At 43.9% G+C, this 27,341-nt stretch overlaps 1 protein-coding gene across 1 annotated transcript in view; it reads right to left on the reverse strand.

The window, feature by feature from the left end:
• LOC124721930 (F-box/LRR-repeat protein 5-like) overlaps window positions 1-27,129 on the reverse strand; it is a 122,478-nt gene extending 95,349 nt beyond the window's left edge. The window contains exon 1 of the mRNA XM_047247087.1: window positions 26,825-27,129. Within this exon, the coding sequence (XP_047103043.1) occupies window positions 26,825-26,862 (38 nt within the window). The 5' untranslated portion in view covers window positions 26,863-27,129. The remainder of the gene's footprint in view (window positions 1-26,824) is intronic.
• Window positions 27,130-27,341: the final 212 nt, after the last annotated feature.

Raw genomic sequence — 27,341 nt, forward strand, 5'->3', positions numbered from 1 at the left:
AGATCTAAAAGGATAAGAAGAATTAAAAGGGTGGGAAGGGCAGGAGCCAGAACAGACTAGAGAGCAAGGGCCGCCATAGGCCCCCTGGCTCAGAGCAAGTGACAGGGCACCCTTCTAATCCCTGAGGCAACCAATAAGGCCAGAGTGCCCTGCCTCAGAGAGAGGAGTAAAATGCGAAACCAGATCAGCAGCTTTGGTGTCATGTACTAGCACAAAAAGGCAGCATGTCAACAAGATTAAGGTTTCACCGTAAGGTGGCCAAAGTTAGGGAACAGTCCAGTAGGATGTGGGCCACCATCAGACGGGCATCACAATGACAGTGGGGTAGATCGTCATATATGGTCATAGGTTAGCCAAATGTGGCCAATGCATAGACAACAGAATAGTAGATCTACTGCGAGAAGCATGAAAGGAACACAGCCACATAGTTACAGTCCCCTTTGCTGCTTACAGTTAGTTTGAACCAATCAGTGTTCCAAGCTTCCAACAACCGATGGAATAGAGTCGACTGATGCCCCAGTTCCAGTAACCCCCATCTCCAAAGTTGGGATCCTAGTAGCCAGCTTGGCCAACCCGTCAGCATGTTTGTTCCCTGGGATCCCAATGTGACCCAGGGTCCAGGTGAAGGTAACCGACCATCCAGCTTGACAGAGATCACAAAGAAGATACACTACTTAGTAATGACCAGTGGGGCGTCAAGGGTAGCATTGGGCGATAGTTCGAAGACTGCTCAGGGAGTCACTGCCTATTTAGAACATCTCACTGGTGCAAGATGATGATGATGATGATCATCATCATCATCATCATCATCATCATCATCATCATCATCATCATCATCATCATCATCATCATCATCCTTTTCTCAGACGTTATGTCTTGTCAAAAATGGAAGTGACGCGGACCTTGATCAAGCGTGACTACCTTTTAACTGTACGGTATATGTTATATTGCATTTAGGAACTTTCGGGTAACTGAACATGTATCAATAATTACGGATTTCTGTAGTTGTATATGTAAGTTTGGATGTAGCTGTATTGCATTGATGTACTGGTGGATATTGTGTGGTACGACTCCTGTAGTTGATAGTATAATTGGTATAATGTCAACTTTATCCTGATACCACATGTCCTTGACTTCCTCAGCCAGTTGGATGTATTTTTCAATTTTTTCTATTGCTTTCTTTTGTATATTTGTTGTATTGGGTATGGATATTTCGATTAGTTGTGTTAATTTCTTCTTTTTATTGGTGAGTATGATGTCAGGTTTGTTATGTGGTGTTGTTTTATCTGTTATAATGGTTCTGTTCCAGTATAATTTGTATTCATCATTCTCCAGTACATTTTGTGGTGCATACTTGTATGTGGGAACGTGTTGTTTTATTAGTTTATGTTGTATGGCAAGTTGTTGATGTATTATTTTTGCTACATTGTCATGTCTTCTGGGGTATTCTGTATTTGCTAGTATTGTACACCCGCTTGTGATGTGATCTACTGTTTCTATTTGTTGTTTGCAAAGTCTGCATTTATCTGTTGTGGTATTGGGATCTTTAATCATATGCTTGCTGTAATATCTGGTGTTTATTGTTTGATCCTGTATTGCAATCATGAATCCTTCCGTCTCACTGTATATATTGCCTTTTCTTAGCCATGTGTTGGATGCGTCTTGATCGATGTGTGGCTGTGTTAGATGATACAGGTACTTGCCATGTAGTGTTTTCTTTTTCCAATTTACTTTCTTTGTATCTGTTGACGTTATGTGATCTAAAGGGTTGTAGAAGTGGTTATGAAATTGCAGGGGTGTAGCCAATGTATTTATATGAGTGATTGCTTTGTGTATTTTGCTAGTTTCTGCTCATTCTAGAAAGAATTTTCTTAAATTGTCTACCTGTCCATAATGTAGGTTTTTTATATCGATAAATCCCCTTCCTCCTTCCTTTCTGTTTAATGTGACTCTTTCAGTTGCTGACTGTATGTGATGTATTCTATATTTGTGGCACTGTGATCGTGTAAGTGTATTGAGTGCTTCTAGGTCTGTGTTACTCCATTTCACTACTCCAAATGAGTAGGTCAATATTGGTATAGCATAGGTATTTATAGCTTTTGTCTTGTTTCTTGCTGTCAATTCTGTTTTCAGTATTTTTGTTAGTCTTTGTCTATATTTTTCTTTTAGTTCTTCTTTAATATTTGTATTACCTATTCCTATTTTTTGCCTGTATCCTAGATATTTATAGGCATCTGTTTTTTCCATCGCTTATTATTATTATTATTATTTGGGTTGATGTGCTCAACAGCATGGTCATCAGTGCCCTGGTGAAAAGTCAACATGCAAATCTCATGGGTGGGGACGAAGACTGTCACCACATGCAGAGCAGTTTATAATGTATTAAAGTCTGACACCCTTCCCCACCGATTTACAGACGAGGCCTGACAGTTCACAAAATTTCACTCCTCTCATAACACTGGTATCAGTATCTGCGAGGATGGTGGGCAGATCTCCAGCAAGACCGAGGACTGCCCTAATATCAGTACACAGGACACATGATGCCAAAATATGCTGAACTGAAAGCGGCACACCACAGACTTCACAGAGTGGTTGATCCTCCTGCCGGAGGAGGACGCCATGTGTGAAAGGGCTATGCCTGATGCACAGTCTGGTAAGCCAGTGCCATCAGAATGCCGTATATCTCCGCATCATAATTTGTAAATTGTTCTGGAAGATGCACTTTAAAAACCCTATCAGGGAAAACAACAGAACAACTGATGGCATTCTCATGCTGGGATCCATCTGTATAAATAACGATAAAACTATGGTACATACTTAAAATAGACAAAAACTCAGATATAAAAACAAAATCTGGAGTACAATTCTTCTTGTACTGTGTCAAGCTCAAAACCACTTTGGGCCTCTGAAGACATCAAGGTGGCAGTGTGTTCCATTCCTGGGTGTGCATTTTCATGCCAGAGAGAGCCAGATCCTTGAGACAGCCTATAGCATGTACACCAAATGGCTTGGTCCCTTGGGGCTGATCCCTGGAGGTTGGTTTGGTTGGTTTAAAAGAGGGGGGGAAGGGACCAAACTACGGTGTCATCGGTCCCTTGTTCATAATAAAACAATGCCACAAATGTGACAATAAAACAGACGAGACATATAACACAAAACAGAAAGAAAGGAACAAAATAGGACAAGAAAACTACAGAGACGCTAGAAACAGAGGAGAGTAAAACAAGATAGCAGATTACAGTGGCTCACCAACCACGAGAATAAAAAGGAGAAGTCAGTCTCACTGCAACACATTAAAACTTCCACTCTAAAAGTACTAGGGTGGAGGACACAGAGAGACAAATGACATGTGCTAAGACATACATAGAAGTATAAAACCCACTCTCATGGACAAAACTGAAAACTAAAGCTGCTGCTGGGGCATTGTAGCCCAACACCAAAGGTAGGGAGCTGGGAAAGTTAAAAAGTCCGCCGAAGAGCGGCTAAAAGCGGGCAGTCCAGCAAGAGGTGGGCGACTGTCATTTGGGAGTCACAGTGTCACTGAGGTGGGTCCTCGAGACCGAGTAGGTGACCATGCATTAGCCATGTATGGCCAATGCGGCGCCGGCAGAGGACAACTGATTCCCTGAGAGAGGACCACATGGAAGACTTCCACACATTCATAGTCTCCTTAATGATATGCAGCTTGTTGAGCATGCTGTTATGCCATTCCGTCTCTCAAACCCAGAAAATCCTGCAGTGTAAGACAGAACGCAGGTCAGCTTCGGAGATGCCCATCTACAGAAGCTGTTTCCGCACCACCTGTTAGGCCAGCTCGTTGGCAAGTTCATTGCCTGGGATTCCGACGTGTCCAGGGGTCCACACAAACACCACTGAACGACGGGACAGTTCCAGGACATAGATGGACTCCTGGATGGACGCTACCAGAGGATGGCGAGAGTAGCACTGGTCGATAGCTTGTAGGCTGCTCAATGAGTCAGTACACAGCAGAAATGATGCACCAGGGCATGAGCGGATGTGCTCAAGAGTACGAGATATGGCAGCCAGCTCTGCAGTGAAAATACTGCAGCCATCTGACAAAGAGTGCTGCTCAATATGTCCTCTATGAACATACACAAAGCCTATGTGACCATCAGCCATCGAGCTGTTGGTTTAAACCACTTCAGAGCCCCGGAACACATCAAGAGTCGAGAGTAAGTGACAGCAGAGAGCCGCAGGGTTAATGGAGTCCTTACGGCCACATGAAGGGTCAAGATGAAGCTGCGGCCGAGGCGTACACCATGGACACGTACGTGATCGAACCGCAAGTAGAGGTGATAAAGGGAAGGACTCCAGTTAGGAGAGATGGGACCGCACATGAACCACAATCGTTAGCCGCGACCTGGGGCCATCGATGCAAGAGATGGACTGCCACAGGCGGGAAAAGGAGACGGTAATTCGGATGCTCAGGAGAGCCACATATGTGTGCAACATAACTGGCAAGCAGTTGTGCACGTCTGATCTGCAATGGAGGGACCCCAGCCTCAACCAGTACACTGGTCACCGGACTTGTCCTAAAAGCTCCTGTTGCTAGTCGAACCCTACAGTGGTGCACAGGGTCGAGTAAATGCAATGCTGAGTGCACTGCCACATCATAAACCACACTCCCACAGTCAATATGGGATTGGACAAGGGCTCTGTAGAACCGCAGCAGTGTAGAGCGATCTGCACCCCAATTGGTGTTGCTCAGGCAACGGACAGCATTGACGTGCTGCCAGCACTTCTGCATAAGCTGACTAAGATGAGGTAGCCAAGCAAATCGAGTGCCAAAAACCAGTCCTAAGAATTGATATGTCTCCACTACAGTGAGTGGATTGTCATGAAGATAAAGTTCTGGGTTCGGATGAATGGTACAACACTGACAGAAGTGCGTGACACACGACTTTGCAGCTGAAAACTGGAAACCGTGGGCTAGAGCCCCCTTGTGGATGCCTCCCTGTAGGCGACACTCAGCAACACCAGTACTGAAGCAGCAGTACGAAATGCAGAAATCGCCTGCGTACAGAGAAGGTGAGATGGAGGGCCCCGACAGCTGCTGCTAGACCGTTAATGGCCATTAAAAATACAGACTCCATTCTCCTGGATATGGATGGAACAGTGGGAGGCACCAACTTGGTCATGGAAAGTACAGAGCGACAGGAAGTTTTGGATAGAAATCTGGAGCGGGCCCCGGAGACCTCCCTCATACAATGTGGCAAGGATATGATGTCGCCAGGTCGTGTCACATGCTTTTCGTAAATAAAAAAAAGACGGCAACCAGGTGTTGCCATCTCAGAAAGGCTGTTTGGATGGCAGGCTCGTGGGACATAAGATTATCAGTGGTAGAGCAACCCTGGCAGAAGCCGCCCTGACATGGAGCCAGTAGGCCACGTGACTCTAGGACCCAACCCAACCACCGACATACCATACATTCCAGCAGCTTACAAAGAACGTTGGTGAGGGTCATGGGCCGATAGCCATCCACATCAAGTGAGGTTTTACCGGGTTTCAGCACTGGAATGCTGGTGCTCTGAGAGCCATTTTGATGGAAAGACGCCATCGCACCAGATCCAGTTGAAGACGACAAGGAGATGTCGCTTGTAGTCAGATGAGAGATGTTTAATCACCTGGCTGTGGATCCGATCATGCGCAGGAGCTGTGTCGGGGCAATGTGCAGGGGCACTGAGGAGCTCCCACTCTGTAAATGAGGCATTATAGGATTCACTATTGCATGTAGTGAATGAGAGGACGTTCCCTTCCAGCCATCATTTGAGAGTGCCAAAAGCTGGGGGGGGGGGGGGGGGGGGGGTAATTCTCCAACGCAGAGGCTTGAGCAAAGTGCTCGGCAATCATGTTTGCACTGGTAGATAACATGCCATTTATGTTAACACCAGGAACACATGTTGGGGTCTGGTACCTGAAAAGACATTTGATCTTCGCCCAGACTTGGAAAGGTGATGTATGGCACCCAATGGTCAAGACGTATCTCTCCCAACACTCCTGCTTCCGTCATTTGATAAGTTGGCGAATGTGGGCACGGAGCTGATTGAAGGCTATGAGGAGCTCCAGGGAAGGGTGCCACTGTAGAGCTCGCCGACGTTCCTTAATGCTTCAGCGACTTCCGGCAACCGCCAAGGGACTGCCTTATGCCTCCCTAAAGAGTGAGGGATTGCGTTCTCTGCTACAGAAACAATTGTGGTCACCTGCTCAACCATCACATCGATGTTACCATGTGGGGGAGATTCAACAATGACAGCAGAGGTGAAAACTTTTCAGTCTGCCTTGTTTAAATCCCATCTGGGTAGGCGTCTGTGGGCCTGACGCCGGGGCAGTGACAAGAAGATGGGGAAGTGGTCACTACCACACAGGTAGTCAAGTGCTCTCCAGTGGATAGATGGGAAAAGTCCTGGGCTGCAAATTGATATATCAATGGCTGAGTAACTATCATGAGCCACACTGAAATGTGTGGTGGCCCCAGTATTTATGAGGCAGAGGTCCAACTGAGACACAAAAGTTTCGACATCTCTGCCTCTGCCAGTAAGCACAGTGCCACACCACAAGGGGTTATGGGAGTTAAAATCTCCCACAAGCAGGAAAGGTTTAGGGAGTTGATCAATCAGTGCAGTTAATACATTCTGGGGTACTGCACCATCTGGAGGAAGATATTCATTGCAGACAGTTATTTCCAATGTTGTCCTTATTCTGACAGCCACAGCTTCAAGAGGGGATTGAAGGTGCACAGGTTCACTACAGACCGAGTTTAGGACATAAACGCAAACTCCACCTGACACTTGATTACAATCACTATGGTTCCTGCAGTATCCCTTATAGCAGCAGAGGGCAGGGGTCCGCATTGCCGGGAACCAGGTTTCCTGGAGGCAATGCAGAAAGCAGGTGTAAAGCTTAACAGTTGCCGTAGCTCAGCCAGGCAGTGGAAAAAACTCCGCAATTCCACTGGTGGATGATGTCATCATGAGACTGGGAAGCCATGGAACATTCAATGACATAGTTTACACCTTAGAGTCACCTGCTGCCACTGACTTATTGCCTGAGCAGTCTATGTCCATTGTGTCTGAGGGTCTGGCAAGATCTAGATCCTCAGCGGACACCAAAATCTCCACCCCATCCTCAGACACAAAGCTTGTAGGTAGCGGTGGTGTGGGTACCACAGCAATTTCCTTGGTCTTAGGGGTTTTCTTTTTGGATTTCTCTCGCTGCTCCTTGGGTTTCCCTGGCTGGGAGGACTTCACTGGCTCAGTCTCTGGGACTGAGGGTGACAGTGAAGCCCTACGACCAGCTGCTTTTGGGATCTTCAGCCACTGACGGGTGTCATATTTCCTACTAGCAGAAACCTGGGAAGGGAGTGACCCAAGGGACCCCTTCCTAGTAAGAGAAGCCAAGGAAGACTTAAGCTTCTTCAGTTTAGAAGTGGGGACAGACGTCCCCAATGGTTGGGGGGTGGGGAGTGTTGCTCCCGAAGTAGGTGGTGCAGTAGCAACGGGGAGGGAAATGCCCCCCACCAGCAATGGGGCAGGTGTAGTCTTCCGACTCCAAGAGGTGACTCGGGTTGGTGGAGCTGATGGTGCCAGAACTGTTGTAGCAGCAGCAGCGTAAGACGATGTCATACGCACAGGATGCAGCATTGAAAATTTTGTCTTAGCCTCAGTGTAGGTCAGTCAATCCAAGGTCTTGTACTCCATGATTTTCCTTTCTTTCTGGAGAATTCTGAAGTATGGTGAGCAAGGCGAATGGTGCTCTCCACAGCTGACACAGATGGGAGATGGGTCACATGGAGTATTGAGATGTGATGGGTGTCCGCAATCTTGACATGTGACGCTGGAAGTAGAGCAAGAAGACATATGGCCGAACTTACAGCACTTAAAGCACCGCATTGGGGGAGGGATATAGGGTTTTACATCACAGCAGTAGACTATCACCTTGACCTTCTTGGGCAATTATCACCTTCGAAGGCCAAGATGAAGGCACCAGTGGCAACCTGATTATCCCTCGGACCATGGTGAACACGCCAGACGAAATGTACATCTCGCCGCTCTAAATTGGCGCGCAGCTCATCGCCAGACTGCAAAAGGAAGTCCCTGTGAAATATGATACCCTGGACCGTATTTAAGCTCTTATGGGGCGTGATGGTTACAGAAACATCCCTCGGCTTGTCACAAACGAGTAACACCCGTAACTGGGCAGAGGATGCTGTTTTGATCAAGACTGATCCAGATCTTATTTTGGACAAGCCCTCCACCTCCCCAAACGTGTCCTCTAAATGCTCAACAAAAAGCTGAGGCTTTGTTGTCATGAAAGATTCCCATCAGCTCTCGAACATACAAGGTACTGGGGTGAATATGATCTGCTGCCATCCTTAGCCTGACGTTCCTCTCATGGTGTGGCAAGGGAGGGGAATGATTTGCGGCCATACTTCTGTGCATTGAACTGAGCTCGTGAATGCTTAGAGACTGCTTATGTTTCACCACCAGCAAGGGATGATGGATTATGTACGCTTCATCGTGTGTCATCCACCCTGATGCCACCCATTCCCACCAGGGGCCCTCCCCACAGGCTCCACCCAGCCGCAGCAAAGGCCACCTGGCAGGATGGCCACTGCCGGGAGTCTCGATGCCCCAGGGGGATGGGCATCTACCCCTTGGCATATGTGGGGAGTTAACGGCGCAGGCATCAGCAGAGCAATCCCTGTGTGGTCAGGGGGCTACAACCAACAGGGTACATGGCGGCCCCACCACAACGCACTGGCTACCATGCTGGATATCAGGTGCAAAGAAGTCCAGGGTCATCGTTGATGCGTAAAGCGACACTGCATAGTGCTTGGTGGAAAACACACCCAGGAAGGTGCCCTCACCCAAGAGATGGAGAATGGGCGGGACTGCATTGCTGTGACGAGAACGTGGGCTGAAAATCTCTATGCACGATGGACACAATGCACCATGTAAGGCGCCCTTCCGCAATTGGCTTACTCTTCTGGAAAATTTTGAAGAATGGAGGTCAAACCCTACAGAGGACTATCTCATAAAGGCCGAAACGTGTGGACTCCTTTTAGTCGGCTCTTACAACAGGAAGGAATACTTCGGGCGTATTCTAACCTCCGAACCTGCAGGGGGGGGCCAATTCCTGAACAGTTGTTCAAAGGTGGGTTGGATCACTGAACTAAATGCCAATGACTGAGGTGACACTGAGATTTTCAGCACCTGTCGAGCCAAAGGGATACGTCGCCGAATCCATGGTGGTGGTTCACCAGCCTCTGCACACAGCCTCTGAACTGGGCTGGTCCGAAAGGCTCCAGTCGATATCCGAATGCCTTCATAGAGGACAGCATATAACATCTGGAGGTAGGAAGGACGGGCTGCCATAGTCTAAGCATGATTGAACAAATGTCCTATAAAACTGAAGGAGGCAAGACCTGTCAGCTCCCCATGTTTTTCCGCCAAGGCATTTCAAAATATTCAACAACCAGAAGCCCTCTGTTCGTAGGTCTTTCAGGTGTGGGAGCCAAGTTAATTTTGAGTCAAATAATAAACCTAAAAAAGTGCACAGTGTCTCCAAAACTGTAAAATATGGTCCTCCATTGTAAGCACTGGTTGGTTAAAACTCCAACTCGCAAGGTTAAAATTGACGCACATAGTCTCCTCAGGAGAGGACCAAAAACCAGTTGTCTGGGCCCATATTTACAGCCTCCTGATGGTCAGCTGTAGCTGCCTCGTCATCCACAAACATAGAGCATTTGATAGGGCTCCTGACTGTGGAGGAAATGCCATTGATAGTGGTGGCAAACAATGTGACACTGAGGACACTGCCCTGGGGCACACCACTCTCCTGAACATAGCAATCAGACATGGCATTGCCAATGCGGTAATGAAAACACCAGTCCCCGAGAAAGTATTGGATCAAAAGTGGCAGGCGTCAAAGTAGGTCCCATTCATGAAGTTGGCGAAGGATGTTGTACCTCTATGTAGTGTCATATGCTTTTTCAAGGTCAAAAAACACACAAACCAAACAGTTTTGGTGTACGAAGGACTCTTGTATCGCCGTCTCCAGTAGAATTAATTTGTCAAGGGTGGAATGGTAGTGCCTGAAACTGCACTGGGAATGGCTCAGGTAACCTCGGGATTCAAGCAGCCAGACGAGGCGGCAGTTGACCATACGTTCAAGAGTCTTACCCATACAACTGGTAAGGGCGACACTCCGATAACTGTTACTGTTACCGGGTACTGTCCATCAAACCAGATATGATTGAAACAAGAGAGCTGCCCTTTCACTTCGATGATGAAGCATGGCATAATGGATCTCATCAGGTCCTGGAGCAGTGTCTCTGGCTGCAGACAAAGAGGATTCCAGTTCCCACACGGAGAATGGAAGGTTGTAGACTTCCTCATTACATGAGAAGAAATTAAGGTTCCTAATCTCTGCAGTCCGACAGAATACCTGAATAGCAGGAGCTTGTCTGGATGATGTAGTAACAGTAAAGAAGTGTTCAGCTAAAACGTGAGCCATGTCTTCTGGCATGTCCACAAAGACCACGTTATTTGACAAGGCCGTAAAGGGATGTGTACTGCCCCTGCCTGAAATCCGTCATTTTGATTCCCAAACTTGTGCAGTGGAAGTGGACCAATTAATGGAAGTCGTGAATTCCCTCCAGGAAGCCCTCTTCTGTTCTTTGATCACTCGCCTTGCATATGCTCTCACAGACCTGATGGCATCAAGACTGACTGTAGTTGGACAGTGGTTGAAGTTCCGCAGAACTGTCCGTCTGGCCCTGATTGCCAATCGACAGTCATCATTCCACCAAGGTACAGGCCGTTGCCAGAGGCGGTTACTAGACCTGGGGCTGGACTCTGTGGCAGCCCTTTGGATCTCACGAGTGATATGGGCCACTGCCTCCTTTTGTTCAAAAACAGCCTGTCAACTGTACTGTAACCAATTTGCCCTCTGTATCATCCACTTGCATGGTCTCCTGTTGGCCACCATCCTAGTCGGCAGATGGATCCACAATGGAAAGTGGTCACTAGACTGTAAATCTGGAGCCACTTCCCACTGAACTGAGTCTGCAATAGCTGGGTGACAAAAACAAAGGTCAATAGCTGTAGCTGTGGAAAAGTGAGTTATCTGACCTGCATTCAGAAGGCAGATATTCTCAGAATGAACGAGTCACTCGATCATCCAACCCCTGGAGCAGGTAATAGCTGAGCTCCACAGCACATTGTGGGCATTGAAGTCCCCCGCAAGGAGGAGTGGGTATGGGAGTGCCTGAAAGAGGTCTGCCAGTGTGTCTGCATCCAAAGCATCTTTGGGGGGCTGGTACCAAGAACACACTGTGATATTAAAGGGTGCGAGAACTTTCACAGCAATTGCTTGCATGGTCGTGGTAAGAGGGACAGGAGAGGAGTGGCATCTGTCATCAAGGAAAATAGCCACTCCACCTTTAGCCCTGTCTCCAGTAGTATCGTCCTTCCCGTATACATGGTAGCCCCATAATGCATGTGTATCTGTGACTTTAAGATGTGTTTCTTGTAAGCAGATGCAGAAAGGTTTATCCTATACCAGTAGCTGCATTGCTTCCAAATGTGAACAACATCCATTCACATTCCACTGCAACACAGAAGTCCCTGTAGAAGCCATTGGTTAGCGATGGTTGTTCTTTTCTTTCTTCCTTGGAGGTGGTGATTTACCGGGGAGGTCGGGGGGGAACGTTAGCTGGTTCCTTGCTCTCTGGTTCCTCCGAATGGCAGTCCCTATATTCAACAGCATAGTCCCCATCAGAAAGGGAGAGAGCTCGCCAAGCCGAAGGTTTAACTACTGCTTTCTTGGACTTAGAACTACTTTTTGAAGGGCGGTTTTCTTTACTGACAGGAGGAGGTGGTTGCCTGGATTGCAGGGATAGCTTAGTTGGCTTCTGATGTTGGGAAGTGATATGTGGCTTAGGTGGTAAGCCTATTGCTGACGGCTTCTGAACAACATCAGTTGCAAATTGAGCATTTCCCCCACAGGTACATCAACAAGTACATGAGCTCGTACTTGAATCTGTGGTCTGAGTTTGTGTGGAGGTATCACACTTAGCAATTGGTGTCTACATCTACATCCATACTCCGCGAGCCACCTGACGATGTGTGGCGGAGGGTACCTTGAGTACCTCTATCGGTTCTCCCTTCTATTCATGTCTCGTATTGTTCATGGAAAGAAGGATTGTCGGTATGCCTCTGTGTGGGCTCTAATCTCTCTGATTTTATTCTCATGGTCTCTTCGCGAGATATACGTAGGAGGGAGCAATATACTGCTTGACTCCTCGATGAAGGTATGTTCTCAAAACTCCAACAAAAGCCTGTACCGAGCTACTGAGCGTCTCTCCTGCAGAGTCTTCCACTGGAGTTTGTCTATCATCTCCGTAACACTTTCGCGACTACTAAATGATCCTGTAACGAAGCGCACTGCTCTCCGTTGGATCTTCTCTATCTCTTCTATCAACCCTACCTGGTTCGGATCCCACACTGGTGAGCAGTATTCAAGCAGTGGGCAAACAAGTGTACTGTAACCTACTTCCTTTGTTTTCAGATTGCATTGCCTTAGGATTCTTCCAATGAATCTCAGTCCGGCATCTACTTTACTGACGATCGACTTTATATGATCATTCCATTTTAAATCACCCCTAATGCCTACTCCCAGATAATTTATGGAACTAACTGCTTCCTGCTGCTGACCTGCTACTTTCTTTCTATGTATTTGCAGCACATTACACTTGTCTACATTGAGATTCAATTGCCATTCCCTGCACCATGCGTCAATTCGCTGCAGATCCTCCTGCATTTCAGTACAATTTTCCATTGTTATAACCTCATGATATACCACAGCATCATCTGCAAAAAGCCTCAGTGAACTTCCGATGGTATCCACAAGGTCATTTATGTATATTGTGAATAGCAACAGTCCTACGACACTTCCCTGCGGCTCACCTGAAATCACTCTTACTTCGGGAGACTTCTCTCCATTGAGAATGACATGCTGCATTCTGTTATCTAGGAACTCTTCAATCCAAACACACAATTGGTCTGGTAGTCCATATGCTCTCACTTTGTTCATTAAACGACTGTGGGGAACTGTATCGAACACCTTGCGGAAGTCAAGAAACACGGCACCTACCTGGGAATCCGTGTCTATGGCCCTCTGAGTCTCGTGGACGAATAGCGCGAGCTGGGTTTCACACGACCGTTTTTTTCGAAACCCATGCTGATTCCTACAGAGTAGATTTATAGTCTCCAGAAAAGTCACTATACTCGAACATAATACGTGTTCCAAAATTCTACAACTGATCGACGTTAGAGATATAGGTCTATAGTTCTGCACATCTGTTTGATGCCCCTTCTTGAAAATGGGGATGACCTGTGCCCTTTTACAATCTTTTGGAACACTACACTCTTCTAGAGACCTATGGTACACCGCTGCAAGAAGGGGGCAAGTTCCTTTGCGTACTCTTTGTAAAATCAAACTGGTATCCCATCAGGTCCAGCGGCCTTTCCTCTTTTGAGCGATTTTAATTGTTTCTCTATCCCTCTAAGTCATTTATTTCGATATCTACCATTTTGTCATCTGTGCGACAATCTAGAGAAGGAACTGCAGTGTAGTCTTCCTCTGTGAAACAGCTTTGGAAAAAGACATTTAGTATTTCGGCCTTTAGTCTGTCATCCTCTGTTTCAGTACCATTTTAGTCACAGAGTGTCTGGACATTTTGTTTTGATCCACCTACCGCTTTAACATAAGACCAAAATTTCTTAGGATTTTCTGCCAAGTCAGTACATAGAGCTTAAGAACTGATGCAAAATAAGTAACAAAAAACAGTGGTTGCATAGCTTTGAAAGCTGTTTTAGTTTCACCATAGGGTATGCATCTCTTTACTTTCAACTCCTGAATTTTCCTTTCCTCGTTGTAAACCCCACACAATCCTCAGAGCAGTTTACACATTTCGGAGGAAGTGTACAAGAAGTGCCCGACTCGTCAGCGGAGCCTCCACAGTTTCCACACACAGCCTTCCCGTTACACCCCATAGTGGTATGGCCAAATCTGTGACACTTTTAACATCGCATGGGGTTAAGAACAAACAATGAAAGTGTTACGGCACACTAATGCCCAGTTACTATAATTCAGAGACTGACCAACCGAGTTCTTTGAGGAGTGGGTGTAGGTGCTGCCTGACGGTACACCCCTCCCGTCAGTAGTAGTAGTTTCATGAGACAGTTCCATACGGATCCCACAAGACACTAGGGAAACAACCGTCAACCCAGGTAGAGCCCTGCATGCCTGAGCCAGCCTTATACAACGGGGGTGGGGGGAGGGGGGGTGGCGGCAGGTGCCCCAGAGGTTGCCCGCTAAAGACCGTTTTACCTCTGCAGCCATTCACCTCCTCAGCACATAGCACACCTTGAGGTTGAGGCATTTTTTTATAGAGCTGTGTACCTTTGTTGCAGTCTAGGTGGTGAAGCCAAGATCCCTGTTCTCCGAAACACACAACATTCCACCGGTGCACCGCACAGTGCTTGCTGAAGTATGACCAGAGCTTACGGTGACAGAGGACTGGTGGCACTTACCAGTCCCCAGCGCAGGAACCCCGGGGTCGCCAAGCCTGTACTCAGCAAATGAATGCTGAACCCAAGGGGGCTGGTGCAAGAACAAACATGACTGAGGGCGATCACCACAAATTCTTCAGTAAATACACTGCACCCATTCAACAGCGTGTGTTGTTCACTAAACCTTGCATGGGTGCAGGCAAAACCATTTCATCCATCGTCCCTAGAGCAATCAGTGTATACCACTTCCGAAAATGGAAATGTATCAAGGATGGCCAGGAATAGGTGGTTAAAAACCATGGAGTTCACAGAGTCTTTCAGTCCAAAGGATAGGTTGAGACAGATCTGAGCAGGCATACGTAATTGCTCCCTGGAAAGAGGCGACAGTGTGGCAATTTGGAGTTCAGAGCAGAGACACTGTACGTCAACTACGATTGTGACTCCAGTCCTGGGCGTCTGTTCCAGGATGTGGGTCTCCCTACAGGGAGAAAGGGCACAATAGTACGAATGTACTGGGTATACACTTTCAATTATTTATCGTGCAGTCGCAAACGTGGTGAGCTCAGGTGCGGAGCAAGCTTTTTGTGTGCTAGAATTCTACAAAAACAAGTGTGCTGCAGTTGTTCAACAGATGTTTAGAACCAAGTACGGTAAGAAGCCACCAACAAGGAAGGACATTTACCACTGGCACAACAAATTCGTTACGATGGGTTGCTTGTGTCTGGCAATGACTAGCAAATGTCCTAGTGTGAGTGAAGTGAATGTGGAGCGCATACAAGGGACATTCATAAGGAGTCCAAAGAAATCAGTGTGTTGTGTATCCTGTGAACTTGAAATGGTTCCAATGAAAGTGTGGAAAGTCCTGTGACAGAAGCTGTCTATGAAACCATTCAAGTTGGAGCTAGTGCAGAAGCTCAATGATGATGAAAAAGACAAGCATTTTGAGTTTTGTTCACACGTGGAACAACTGAATGAGGATGGGGATGGCATTGTTGATCGCTTAATTTTTAGTGATGAAGCCACTTTTCACACTACTGGGGAAGTGAACAGGCATAACTGGCAAATCTGGGGTACCAAGCATCCACACTAATGCATTGAATTTGAGTGTGATTCCCCAAAGGTAAATGTTTTTTGTGCCATGTCATGTCGAAAACTGTACGGGCCATTCTTCTTCACCAAGAGCACTGTCACTAGATATTCCTACGTGGACATGTTGCAGCAATGGCTGATGCCTCAAATGCAACTGGACTCTCCATTCATCTTTCAGCAGGATGGGGCTCCACCCCAGTTTCATCGTGAAGATCATGGGTACCTGAACACGGAAGCTGCCGCATCAATGGATCAGCCGTGCTACAGAAGGGGACAGCTGTTTCATGAAATGGCCTCCCTGATCACCAAATCTCACTCTGTGTTACTTTTTTCTGTGGGGACACATTAAAGCTCTGGTGTACGTACTGCCTGTACCACGTGATGTAGCAGAGCTCTGGGAGAGAATACGGGAAGCGATTGCCACAGTCTACGATGACATGCTGTGACGGAATTCGATTGCCATTTTGACGTCTGCTGGGTCACTCATGGTTCACATATCGAATGTTTGTAAAAAAAATCTCTTCAAAATGCAATATGTATGACATCTGTAAAATGTTTAATTCTTGTGCAATAAATAATTGAAAGTGCTTCCAGATTTTATGTACACCCTGTATATCACATAGTTGAGCAGCAGTAGTTGGTGCCCGGTCTATATTGGTGGGCCCCAGCTCTGTGAGTAGGCTGTTCACAGAGCAGTTCAGGCCCCACAACACTGTATTGATTCTAGCATCCACAATGCTGATGGCAATGCCAAGCCATATACCAGAATGCCATAATCAACATGTGACAGGATCACAGCTTTGCAAAACTGCAAGAGTGTAGAGCTGTCTGCGCCCAAGACGATGTTACTGTTGTTACTAAGAATATTAAAGTGTGACCAACACATTCCCTTAAGATGGTGAAGATGAGGAAACCACATAAACTGAGCTTCAAAGACCAGTAAAAAAGTCCCAAAAAGTGATAAGACTCCACCACAATGGACAATTGGTCGTCGAGGTAGAGTTTGATTTATGGATGGACAATATGAAGGCGTCGGAACTGAGTGACACATCTTGGTGGCTGAATACTGGAAGCCACAAGTTAAAGCCAGAGTGTGTTCCTTTTGTACGGCATCCTGCATTTGGCGTTCAGCATCTCCCATGGTGAAGGAGCAATAGCTTATGAAAAAAATTGCTTGCATACACGAAGGGTGGCACTTTTTTCTTTTGAAGACAGTGCAGTGAACAGGGAGAATAGTGCTCCCACAGTTGATGCACAAATGGGAAGACAGTGGCACAAGGAGCATTCATGTGCAACTGACATCCTCAGTCCCTACAGACGGCGCTAGCATTACAACATGAAGACAGGTGCGGAAATCTCATGCATTTGAAGCACTGCATGGGATGGGGAACATGGGATTTCGCACTGGATCAATACACCATCAGCTTGGTCTTTTCACACAATGAGTTGCCTTCAAAGGCCAAGGTTAAGGTGCCAGTATCAACACTGTTGTCTTTAGGTTCCCACTGGACATGATGATCGAAATGCACACCCTGTCACCCCAAATTGGCATATAGCTCATCAGTCTGTAAAAGGAGGTTGTGGTGGTAAAAGGATACCTTGTATCCTATTAAGGTTGTTATGGGAGGATGATATCTATAAGAACATCACTGTTGTAATCAGAACTGAACCACTTTTGGTTTTTGAAATGACTGCTACTTTCCATAACCTGTCCTCAACAAATTCAACAAAGAATAACGGTTTTGTGGTCAAAAAGGAATCTCTGTTTGTCCTAGAGCAAACTAGTTGTGTGGGGAGTATTTCTCCCCTTCCCTTTTAGCCCTAAATTCTTCCCATGACATAGCCAGGGAAGGACATGTTGTGGGTTATATTTCTCCACATCGTAGCAATTGTTTCTATCTAAGTAGTTCTTTCGTTCTTTCTTTCTCAAGAGACTGCAGCACATGAAAGTTTGATCTGCTTCATTTGCGAATCATCCGCCTTAGTGCCACCAACTCCGAGTAGGGCTCACCATCCGGGCACCACCCAGCCACAGCAACGGTAACTTGGCTGGTTACCCATTGCCTGAAGGCCCCGTGCCCCAGCCACGATGGGCACATACTTCTTGACATAAGTGGGGAATTTCCACCTCAGGAAGCAATAGTAGTGTGAGCCCTGAGTGGTCCGGGGGCTGCCATCGTGCCGGTATTTTATGACACCCCCCCACAAAAAAGGAATGGGTTTTGAGTGTAGTACTTTTGGTAGAAATCAAAGGGTGCAAAGACAGAATGTACACTGCACTGGATGACCTTCCCTGAACGATCTGCATGTCTAAAATTTTGGAATGGTAGGTCAAAACCCAACAATGTGGACCATATCGTGAAGGATGGAAAGTTGTCGAAAGTGCCACAAGGGAGAAAAAATGAGTGTCCAAAATAATAAACCAAACTGAAGCATGATCGGCACCAAGAAGACCATTCAATGGAAAGGCAGGTGGGAAAAAAGAACAGTAGGATAAATTTGCAGCACAGAAATGGAAGTTGTGTTGCAAGGGCTGGGGGCCCTGTGGTGGTCACACAAATACTCTCAAAAGAGATGTAAGCCCCCTGGTGGAAGGACAGTGTTCCACAGAACTAACAAAGGTGGTTGTTCACAAGGACTACTTTCATGGAGTGATCACCTACAGTTACCACATTTTGGGTCAGACATGCAGTGAAGTGAAATATGACCAAATCACAAGCATTGGAAGCACCTCATGGGTTGTGGGACATTAGGTTTCATGTCACATATGTACACAATGATTAACTTCTTCCAGGAGGACATTCCCTTCAAAGGCATTCAGGCACTTGTACCTATTCCATTATCCTCGGGACCTTTATGGACATGTTGGACAAAATGTATACTTGCCTCTCAAGATCGGATAGTTGATCCTCATCTGTTTGGTGTGTAAGGCCTGAAGAGAATTCACTGAATCAAATTCAAAGCCTTGTGCAGGGTGATGGTTCACTCATGTGTCACCCACCCAGATGTTCACATGCCTGAAGAGCTGTAGATTGTCCAGCAGAAGGGACTTTAATCAATAGCAATCCATTGCACATTTTTCCAACTGACCCCAACTTTTCTACATGTATCATCAATATGTTCCACAAAAAATAATGGTTTTGTTGAAGTAGAAATATCCCCATCCGTTCAAGTGCAACTGTGTTCTATTGAATACATTTTTCACTCCTAGATGTTTGACTTGTCCTCCTTTCCATGTTGTAGCCAGGATAGGGAAAGCAGTAGGGTTGTAACTGTCTGGGCTGAGGTTTCAATTCCTGTCATCCACACCGTTGCCACCTATTCCAACCATGGGCTCTCCCCATGAGCATCACCCAGCCGCAGCAAAGACCATCTTGCACAAGGGCCATTGCCTGGAGTTCTGGCACCTCATGATGATAGGCACCTACTTCTTGGCATATGTGGGGAGCAAGCACCTCAGGCATCAGCAGTGTGATCCCTGTGTTGTCAAGAGATTCAACCAAAAGGGTACATACTGACCCCACAACTATTGGCTACTGCACTGGCTTTGAAGTGCACATAACAGCCTATGCAGGTACTGTGCACAGATGATAGGCAACACTGCATGCAGTATGTGCTGTATAAGGTGTACTTCCCTAGTCAGTCCACACTTCAGAAAAGCTCAAACCTGGAATGGGACCACAAATTACCTCAGCTAAAATGTAGTAAATGAAAGAATATTCCAAAAATGGAAGGCAAAATGCAGTAACCAAGTCAACATCAAAGTATGCCACCATGAGAATGAGAAGGAAAGATAGTGAGAAATGAGAGACTGCAGCACAGGAAATTCTTGACCTTGTGAGTGGTCATGTTTCTTCCTCCTTAAAGCTGTGCTGATGTGGAAAATATTATCTTAGAACACCTAGTGTAGATGATCCAGCTCCTTTGCAAGGCTGTATCTATCAGATACCACACGCACGGTGCACCAATATTCGAAAGACGCCCATAGTTTGAAAAGGGTGGTGAAAGCTAGATGCCTGGAAATACGTTGGCTTATGGTAAACAGAATGCCCCCAGTAACCAATCTGCTTTCCAACTGACCAAGATGTCGAGAAACAGCAAACGGCTGCTCTTCTCCAGTTTCATACTAAATGTGATATTATCATGGACTGAATTCAACTGCTGAAAAAATTGAGACATTCCTTCTTCACTATGGGGCCACACTACAAAGATACCAACATATTGCCAGACGACTTTTGGTTTAAGTTTTCCCAAATCAAGTGCCCTCTCCTTAAAGTCCTCCATAAAAAAAGTTTGCCACTAGAGGGAGGAGAGGACTATCCAAAGTAACACAGTCTATTTGCTCAAAATATCCACTGCTGAATAAAAGGTAGGTTGAGGAAAAGGTTTGACAAAATAGCACAAATCAACTTTGAACTTACTGCTGATTAGTAGCAATGAACCTATGAGAGGGATCTTAGTGAAGAGTGAGACAACACGGAGATTTACTAATAAGTCTGGTTCACTGACTCATAATGAGTTCAGTTTATTGAGAAAGTCACCAGAGTTGCGAACATGATGCAAGCATTTCCCCACAAAAGGTCTCACAAGGAGAACGCGGCAAGTGTCATAACCCAATTTTCCAAAAACTTCGCTCAGTGGAAGAGGATTCATAATAAACAAACACGTCTCAGTTTACCCGTAGATACTCAACTGTTTCTGAGAAAATGATGGTCGAAGTTTTCAGTGTAATTTACATGCCTTTCAGTGCATGCCAATGTCAGCTGAAATGGTGGCTCAGTACTTAGCGCCATGGCCTCTCACTTTTGGGCCTATGTTCAAAACCCAATTGTTTTTATTTTATTTACTAATTTCATTTATCTATGCTTGTCCATAGAAGGTAACTTACACAGTGTTTCTTATCAAGTTAGGGAATGCAAGGGTGTTATATTAATTGCAAAATTGCAACTGGGTTTCAAAACAAAGAGTCACACACTTACTGTGTAATACACGCACATGTGGTACTTTCATAGGTTATGGTTCAAATGGCTCTGAGCACTATGCGACTTAACTTGTGAGGTCATCAGTCTCCTAGAACTTAGAACTAATTAAACCTAACTAACCTTAGGACATCGCACACATCCATGCCCGAGGCAGGATTCGAACCTTTACAATAGTTTTAGATTCTCATAGTTATATTTCAGTCTTATATCAATTTTAATATTTTATTCTTATGTTTATTCTTCAGGAAGATTTGGTGCATTCCCTTGGATGATACCGTTCATAGAAATATTTGAAACAGAGAAATTCTGAACACTCCGCACATAATCTGAGGGCAGGTTTGCTACAGAGACATTTCTTCATATGTATCTTACTCGAGAAAGAAATGTCGTTAACACTGCTGAAGATTTCACGCATTGGCAATAATTTTGTGGCGAACCACACATAACAAATCACTTTACTGAACATTGGTGCTTGCAATTGATTATGAATCAAGATGCACAACAGGAATTTCACCGAAAACCATTTCAAATAATTTTCTCATTGATTTATTATTACTTTTTATACCAGATGTACAGTTAGTAGATGAACAAGGATAGTATTATTTCAATATACATCGGAAAAAATTTGTGTAATAATCTTCCACGGACATGGATAGATAAATGAAAAACAAAATAGTAATAATCGGATTTCGAACACAAGGTGCAGAAGTGTGGAGCTGGGACACTAGCCACTGTGCCACCACTTTGGCTGAATGATTTACCCACTACAAGACACAAAGTATCTCAAAAGCTTTGATTGTCATTTTCGCAGAAACGGTCGAGTATCTACAGATAAGCCGAGACATATGTTTGCTTATTGTGACTCCTCTTCCACTGACTGAAATTTCTGGGAAATCAGGTTATGGCACTTTCTGTGTTCTCCTCGTCAGTAATAATGCAAGATGTGTTGCTAAATCATGTCACAGTGCCAATATTGCTCATAAAACATTATGTGGGAAAAATTAAGGGTGCTATGCATTAAGCAGTGTAAGTTGTGTGCCATCTTCTCATTACATGGTCTGGACTTCACGCTTTCAATCTTTCATGTGTTTGGAGTAAATGCTGATGCATATGGGGCATTACATGCCAAGTGGTCTAGAGGTTCCCACATGATCATCATCGATTTTGATGAAATTTTGTATGAACAATCACACATGTACCCAATGAACATCAATAAAGTTTCATGATTATGATCATTAATTCATTATTTCCAGAGATGTACTCATTTGTTTGATTCCATAGCACACCTATCAAAAGTGCATCCATGAGCTTTCACCAAATTTGACATATAATATCTCTGGCAATATTTTCTTGAAAGAAACAAAACTACATCATTTTGTACATTTTTTGCACTCTCTTAACTGAAATATTATTATTATTATTATTATTAATAATTCTGTCGTTAAAAAGGACACTAAAAATGTGAAATTTAACTTTGTATATCTCTGGAAGTAATTGCGGGGTACACCTGAAACCTTGCTGGTAATAACTTACCCTTACAAATTTCATTCTCCTACTGCTTTCCAGTAGTTCGCAAACTGAAGGCTAACTTGATGATTCTTCTAAATACCTCCAAAAATGGCTATTTGTTGCCATCTTTACAAAAAAGGGTTTTTGGAAATCTTTTTTCACTGTGTTCATTAGAAAGACCATGTTACAACAGTATTTGGTTTTGCAATGCAAACATAAGGCCCTAAAAAACAATGACAAGGTGGAGTTGCACTAAAAATTGGCGACATTCCACTGCAACTTTTATTATGTTCTACAACTGTTTAGTATTCGCTGGGTAATCTTTTATCAAAAGTCTTGGTGACTAGGAAGTGAGGTAAAGTCTGAAAAACTCCAGAAAGAAATGTATTTTGTCGTGACTCATTGTGACACATTTCAGTCTGTTCTGATATACCAACAGAATGAAACTGATTATACACTTCATAATTTAACTGTGCATTACCACCAAGGCAGTGGATATCATGGCAGCACAATAGTTGCAGAACAGCTGCAGCACACATCATCTAAATAACCTGCAGGTTTTATACCACTGCCAAACTGTGTAAATTTTGGTGAAGTTCACAACAGTCTTCCTGACGTTTTTTTGGAATGGATTCATGTTATGGACAATTATTAGTTTTTTTATTGTGTAATGCCACTGATGTGCCTTTTAATTCTGGCTTAAGGTGTAGCATTCTTGAAGTTAGTATAGTTTGCTGTTCGTGTGGAACATTTTATAAATGTGTTGGTATGGTCCATGGTGGATTATACCAGTTATTAGGGTTTTTTCCAATTCCATTCACATATGGAGTGTGGCAAGAATGACTATTCAATGCCCCGGTGTGTGCTGTAATTATTCTAATCTTATCTTCACAATCCCTATGTTAGTGATACATGGAGGGTTGTAGTACATTCCTACAGTCATAATTTAAAGCCAGTTCTTGAAACTTTGTTAGTAGACTTTCTCGGGATAGTTTACTTATATCTTCAACAGTCTGCCAGTACAGCTCTTTCAACATCTCACTGGGACCTTCTCACAGATCAAACAAACTTGTGACCACTGGTGCTGCCCTTCCCTGTGTATGTTCAATATCCCCTGTTAGTCCTATTTGGTAGAGGTCCCACATATTTGAGGAATACTCTAGAAGTGGCCACATGAGTGATTTGCATGCAATCTCCTTGGTACACCGATTGCATTTCCCCAGTAGTCTACCAATAAACTGAAATCTACCTCTTGCTTTACCCCGACTGATCCTATGTGATCATTACATTTCAGAGTGTTACACCCAGGTATTTGTATCAGCTGGCCGATTCCAACAGTGACTCACTGATATTATAGTCACAGGATACTATGCTTTTTATCCATTTTGTGAAGTGCATAGTTTACATTTTTGAACATTTAAAGCAATTGCCAATGTTTGCACCATTTTGAAATTTAACCAAGATCTGACTAAATATTTATGCAGCTTCTTTCAGACACTACTTCATTAAGATAACTGCATCATCTGCAAAAGCTATGAGGTTACTATGAATATTGTCTGCCGGGTCATTAACGTATAACATGAACAGTAAGGTTCCCAACACACTTCCCTGGGGCACACCTGAAGTCGGTTCTACATCTGATGTTATCCAAGACAACATGCTGTGTCCTCCCTACCAAAAAGTCCTCAATGCAGTCACAAATTTCACTTGATCCCCCATATGATTGTACTTCTGATAATAAGGATAAGTGTGCTACTGAGTCAAATACTTTTTGGAAATCAAGAAATACTGCATCTACCTGACTACCTTGATGCAAAGCTTCCAACTACTTGTATTTTTTACGTTTCATTAATTTGCTGAAGTATGTCATGAGGAAAACTATATGGCTGGCCAGATGATGTCACTAATGGGATTGTTAGGAAAGAAATTTTGCTAATACAGGACCCAAAAAATTACGCATTTCAGATGTGATTACGTCAAATTATTAGAGCCACAAAATGAGAGAACTATTCTTTGTATGGATTCCTTATTTCATTTCACTTTTTATAAAAGGAATTTTGTAGAAGTGAATGCTTTAAAAAACACCCTTATTTACAGTTTTTCTGACTCATTTCCTAGTCATCAGGACTTTTGATATTATCTTCCACAGGGACTAGTAAGCAACTGTAGAACATAATAAAAGATGTCATACTTAATTTAAGTACCATGGAATTGTCACTTTTAGAAAAATTGTCAACTTTGTCCTCAATTTGCGAACTGCTACAAAGCAGTAGGAAAATGAAATTTTATATCTAAAAACCTTGTATTGGTAAGTTACTATGTACAAGTTTCAAGTGTATCCCAAAATTACTTCTGGAGATATAAAAAGCTAAACTTCACTTTTTTTCCCAAGCATTTACTTTTGAGGCCAACTTTCTTTCAAATTATCTATATGCAAGTCTCTTGGGAAATATATTTTTATTCTTTTGTTTAAAAGAGTACACAATGTCGTACAAGATAACGTAGTTTTGTTCCTTCCAGGAAAATACTTCCGGAGACACTACGTCTCGAAGTTGCCAAAAACTCAAAGGTGCACTGTTGATAGCTGTGCTATGGAGTCAAACAAATTACTATATCTATGCATGTATTAAATTGACAAAAATAAAACTTTATTACTGTTCATTGGGAACATGTGTTAATGTTCAGACAAAATTTCAGCGAAATCCGCGACGGTTGCAGGAACTTTTTTCTAAGTTAGGCCCCTTGGCATGGAATGATCCATATATCAAGTGGCTTATCCTTCTTTTTATGAATTGACAGCTCAAGAGCCAGATATTCTTACCAGCAGAGAGAAAGTACGATCATTCAATACAATATAACTTTTAAAACCATAGCAAATAAATAAAAGGTTGTGCTACCACAACATAGTAGTTCTTTACTCTGATGGATTACAAACATTTTTACCCAAGAAAAGCCAATAGATATTTTCCCTTGCACTCCTAATTATTACTTTTCCACCGCTCTCTCTCTCTCTCTCTCTCTCTCTCTCTCTCTCTCTCTCTCTCTCTCTCTCCTTTGTAAGAGGGTATAAAATATTATCACTATATATCCACAGCAGCACTGAATTTAAAAAATCAATAGAATTATTTCACTAGTGCAGTAGCCACAATATTAATATGTAAATCAGTTCTATCAGTTGGAAGTTATTTATAGGCTATCTTAAATAAGGTTTACTGTCAATGTCACCAGAATTTTAATTGAAAAATAATAGTGAAGTAACTGTAAAATTTACTACAAATCAGAACAGACTGTATGTGCATCAAAACAATGATGCATAGCAGACTTTGGGCTCTTCAAGTGAAGGGAGATACATAAGATGTTAAAATGGGAGGATTGTGCGGAGTCAGAAACAAATGGCCATAACAAGTCATGCAGTAAAGAGAGTGGGGGGGGGGGGGGGGGGTGGAAGTTTAATTCAGCCAAGAGAGCTCAAAGAAAATATAGCATTCGAGGCAGCGGTATGGGAAAGGAGGGTGAGGGATGCAGGTATATACTCGAGGTAAATTAACAAAGGTTATGTGTGAGAGAACTGCACGGCACATGAAACAATTCTTCACAAAATGTAGACATCTTAAGATGTAAGGGATTATTTTCAGTATCTATTAATAAAGTGTGAATAGCTCCGGGGACAGGCTTCTGCGATGCAATATCTGACCAAAAGTTCAAAAGTATCCAGACATCTGTTAGTGGACATTAATATGGTGTGTGTGTCCACCCTTCATATTTATGATGGCTTGAAATATGTTGGCGACACTTTCAACAAGGTATCTGTATGTATGTGAAGGAATGCCATCACAAGTTGGAACCAGAAAAGGTAGTAATGTCGGATGCTGAGGTCTGGAGGGAAGTAGACATTCTAAATGATCCCGAAGATGTTCCAACTGGACTTAGGTCGGGACTCTGAGCAAGCCAGTCCATTTGAGGAATGTTATTGTGCACAAACCTTCACCTCTGAGATGCTGCTTTATGACAGCTTGCATTGTAATGTTGATAAAATCATAGTCTCTGAACTGTTTCTCGACTGTACACAATGCTCTAAAATGTGTTTATATTCTTTCACATTTAGTGTTTCCTTAACCCCAATAAGAGGATCATATCTTAACCACAGAAAGCACCCCCATAATGTAACACCACCTCCTTTTTGCTTACAAAAACTGCAAGAATGTGAAATTCAGCAACACCAAACGAAACCTGAAACCTGTTTGTGAACTGATATAGGTTAAGTTAAATATTGACAGCAGTGCATCCAGATTTGATCAAAAAGAGTTAGCAAGCTCTCAAAATGACAATATGTATCGTGCAAGCGTGAAACTGACTGAAGTGCTATAATTTCGCGACAAAGTTCGTTGTCCCATATGAAGTTCACGGAAATCTACAATTTGTAACAATCTACAGGGAGAAATTTCACAAACTACATTTTGTTTCGGTAAGTTAGCTGATACACGATATCACGGGAACGAAACCATAATTGGCAATTGAATTCCATTAATTTTTTGTAAAGAGGTTGTGTACTGACTGATCTACCGCAACTATCATGAAGCATAGAGTAAATGACAGGAAGCACTTTAACGAAAAACAATGCTGTTCGGAACTGAAACAATCACTTACATATCAGACGTATGTCGTTCGTTTGCTTCTTTCTCCATTACTTAGTCCGGCAACAATAAACAACACTTATTTATTGATTCGAATTTCAATCACAAACAATTATGAAGTTTCTTTTTCAAACCGAAGAATTTTTTTTAAAGCGACGGATAACACCAGTCACCTTCCTCGGCTGTTGTATCTACAGCCGTGCACAAGCATAACTTTGATAAACAGGCACCTTAATTTTCCGTAGTTGCTTTAATTTATTCTCTGCTCTGCCATAGATAACTAGCAAGTAACTCGGAGCGCAACGAAAGGGATCCAAGGGACTTCCATTATTATTCGTCTGTGTCACTGCAGATCTGCATTTTTCCCACTCCGTCATTTGCCATAATATTTCTCGGGTAGGGCGTCAATAAATGAATAAATCCCACTCTGTTTGTATTGTTCTGGTCTGTTATTCGACAGCTCCTCGTTTCAGATATCCGCATGAAATTAAAATAAAAATGACGGGACTCGTGACAAAGGCTTTCGTCGA

This window comes from Schistocerca piceifrons, chromosome X (assembly GCF_021461385.2).
Source record: "Schistocerca piceifrons isolate TAMUIC-IGC-003096 chromosome X, iqSchPice1.1, whole genome shotgun sequence".
NCBI lineage: Eukaryota > Metazoa > Arthropoda > Insecta > Orthoptera > Acrididae > Schistocerca > Schistocerca piceifrons.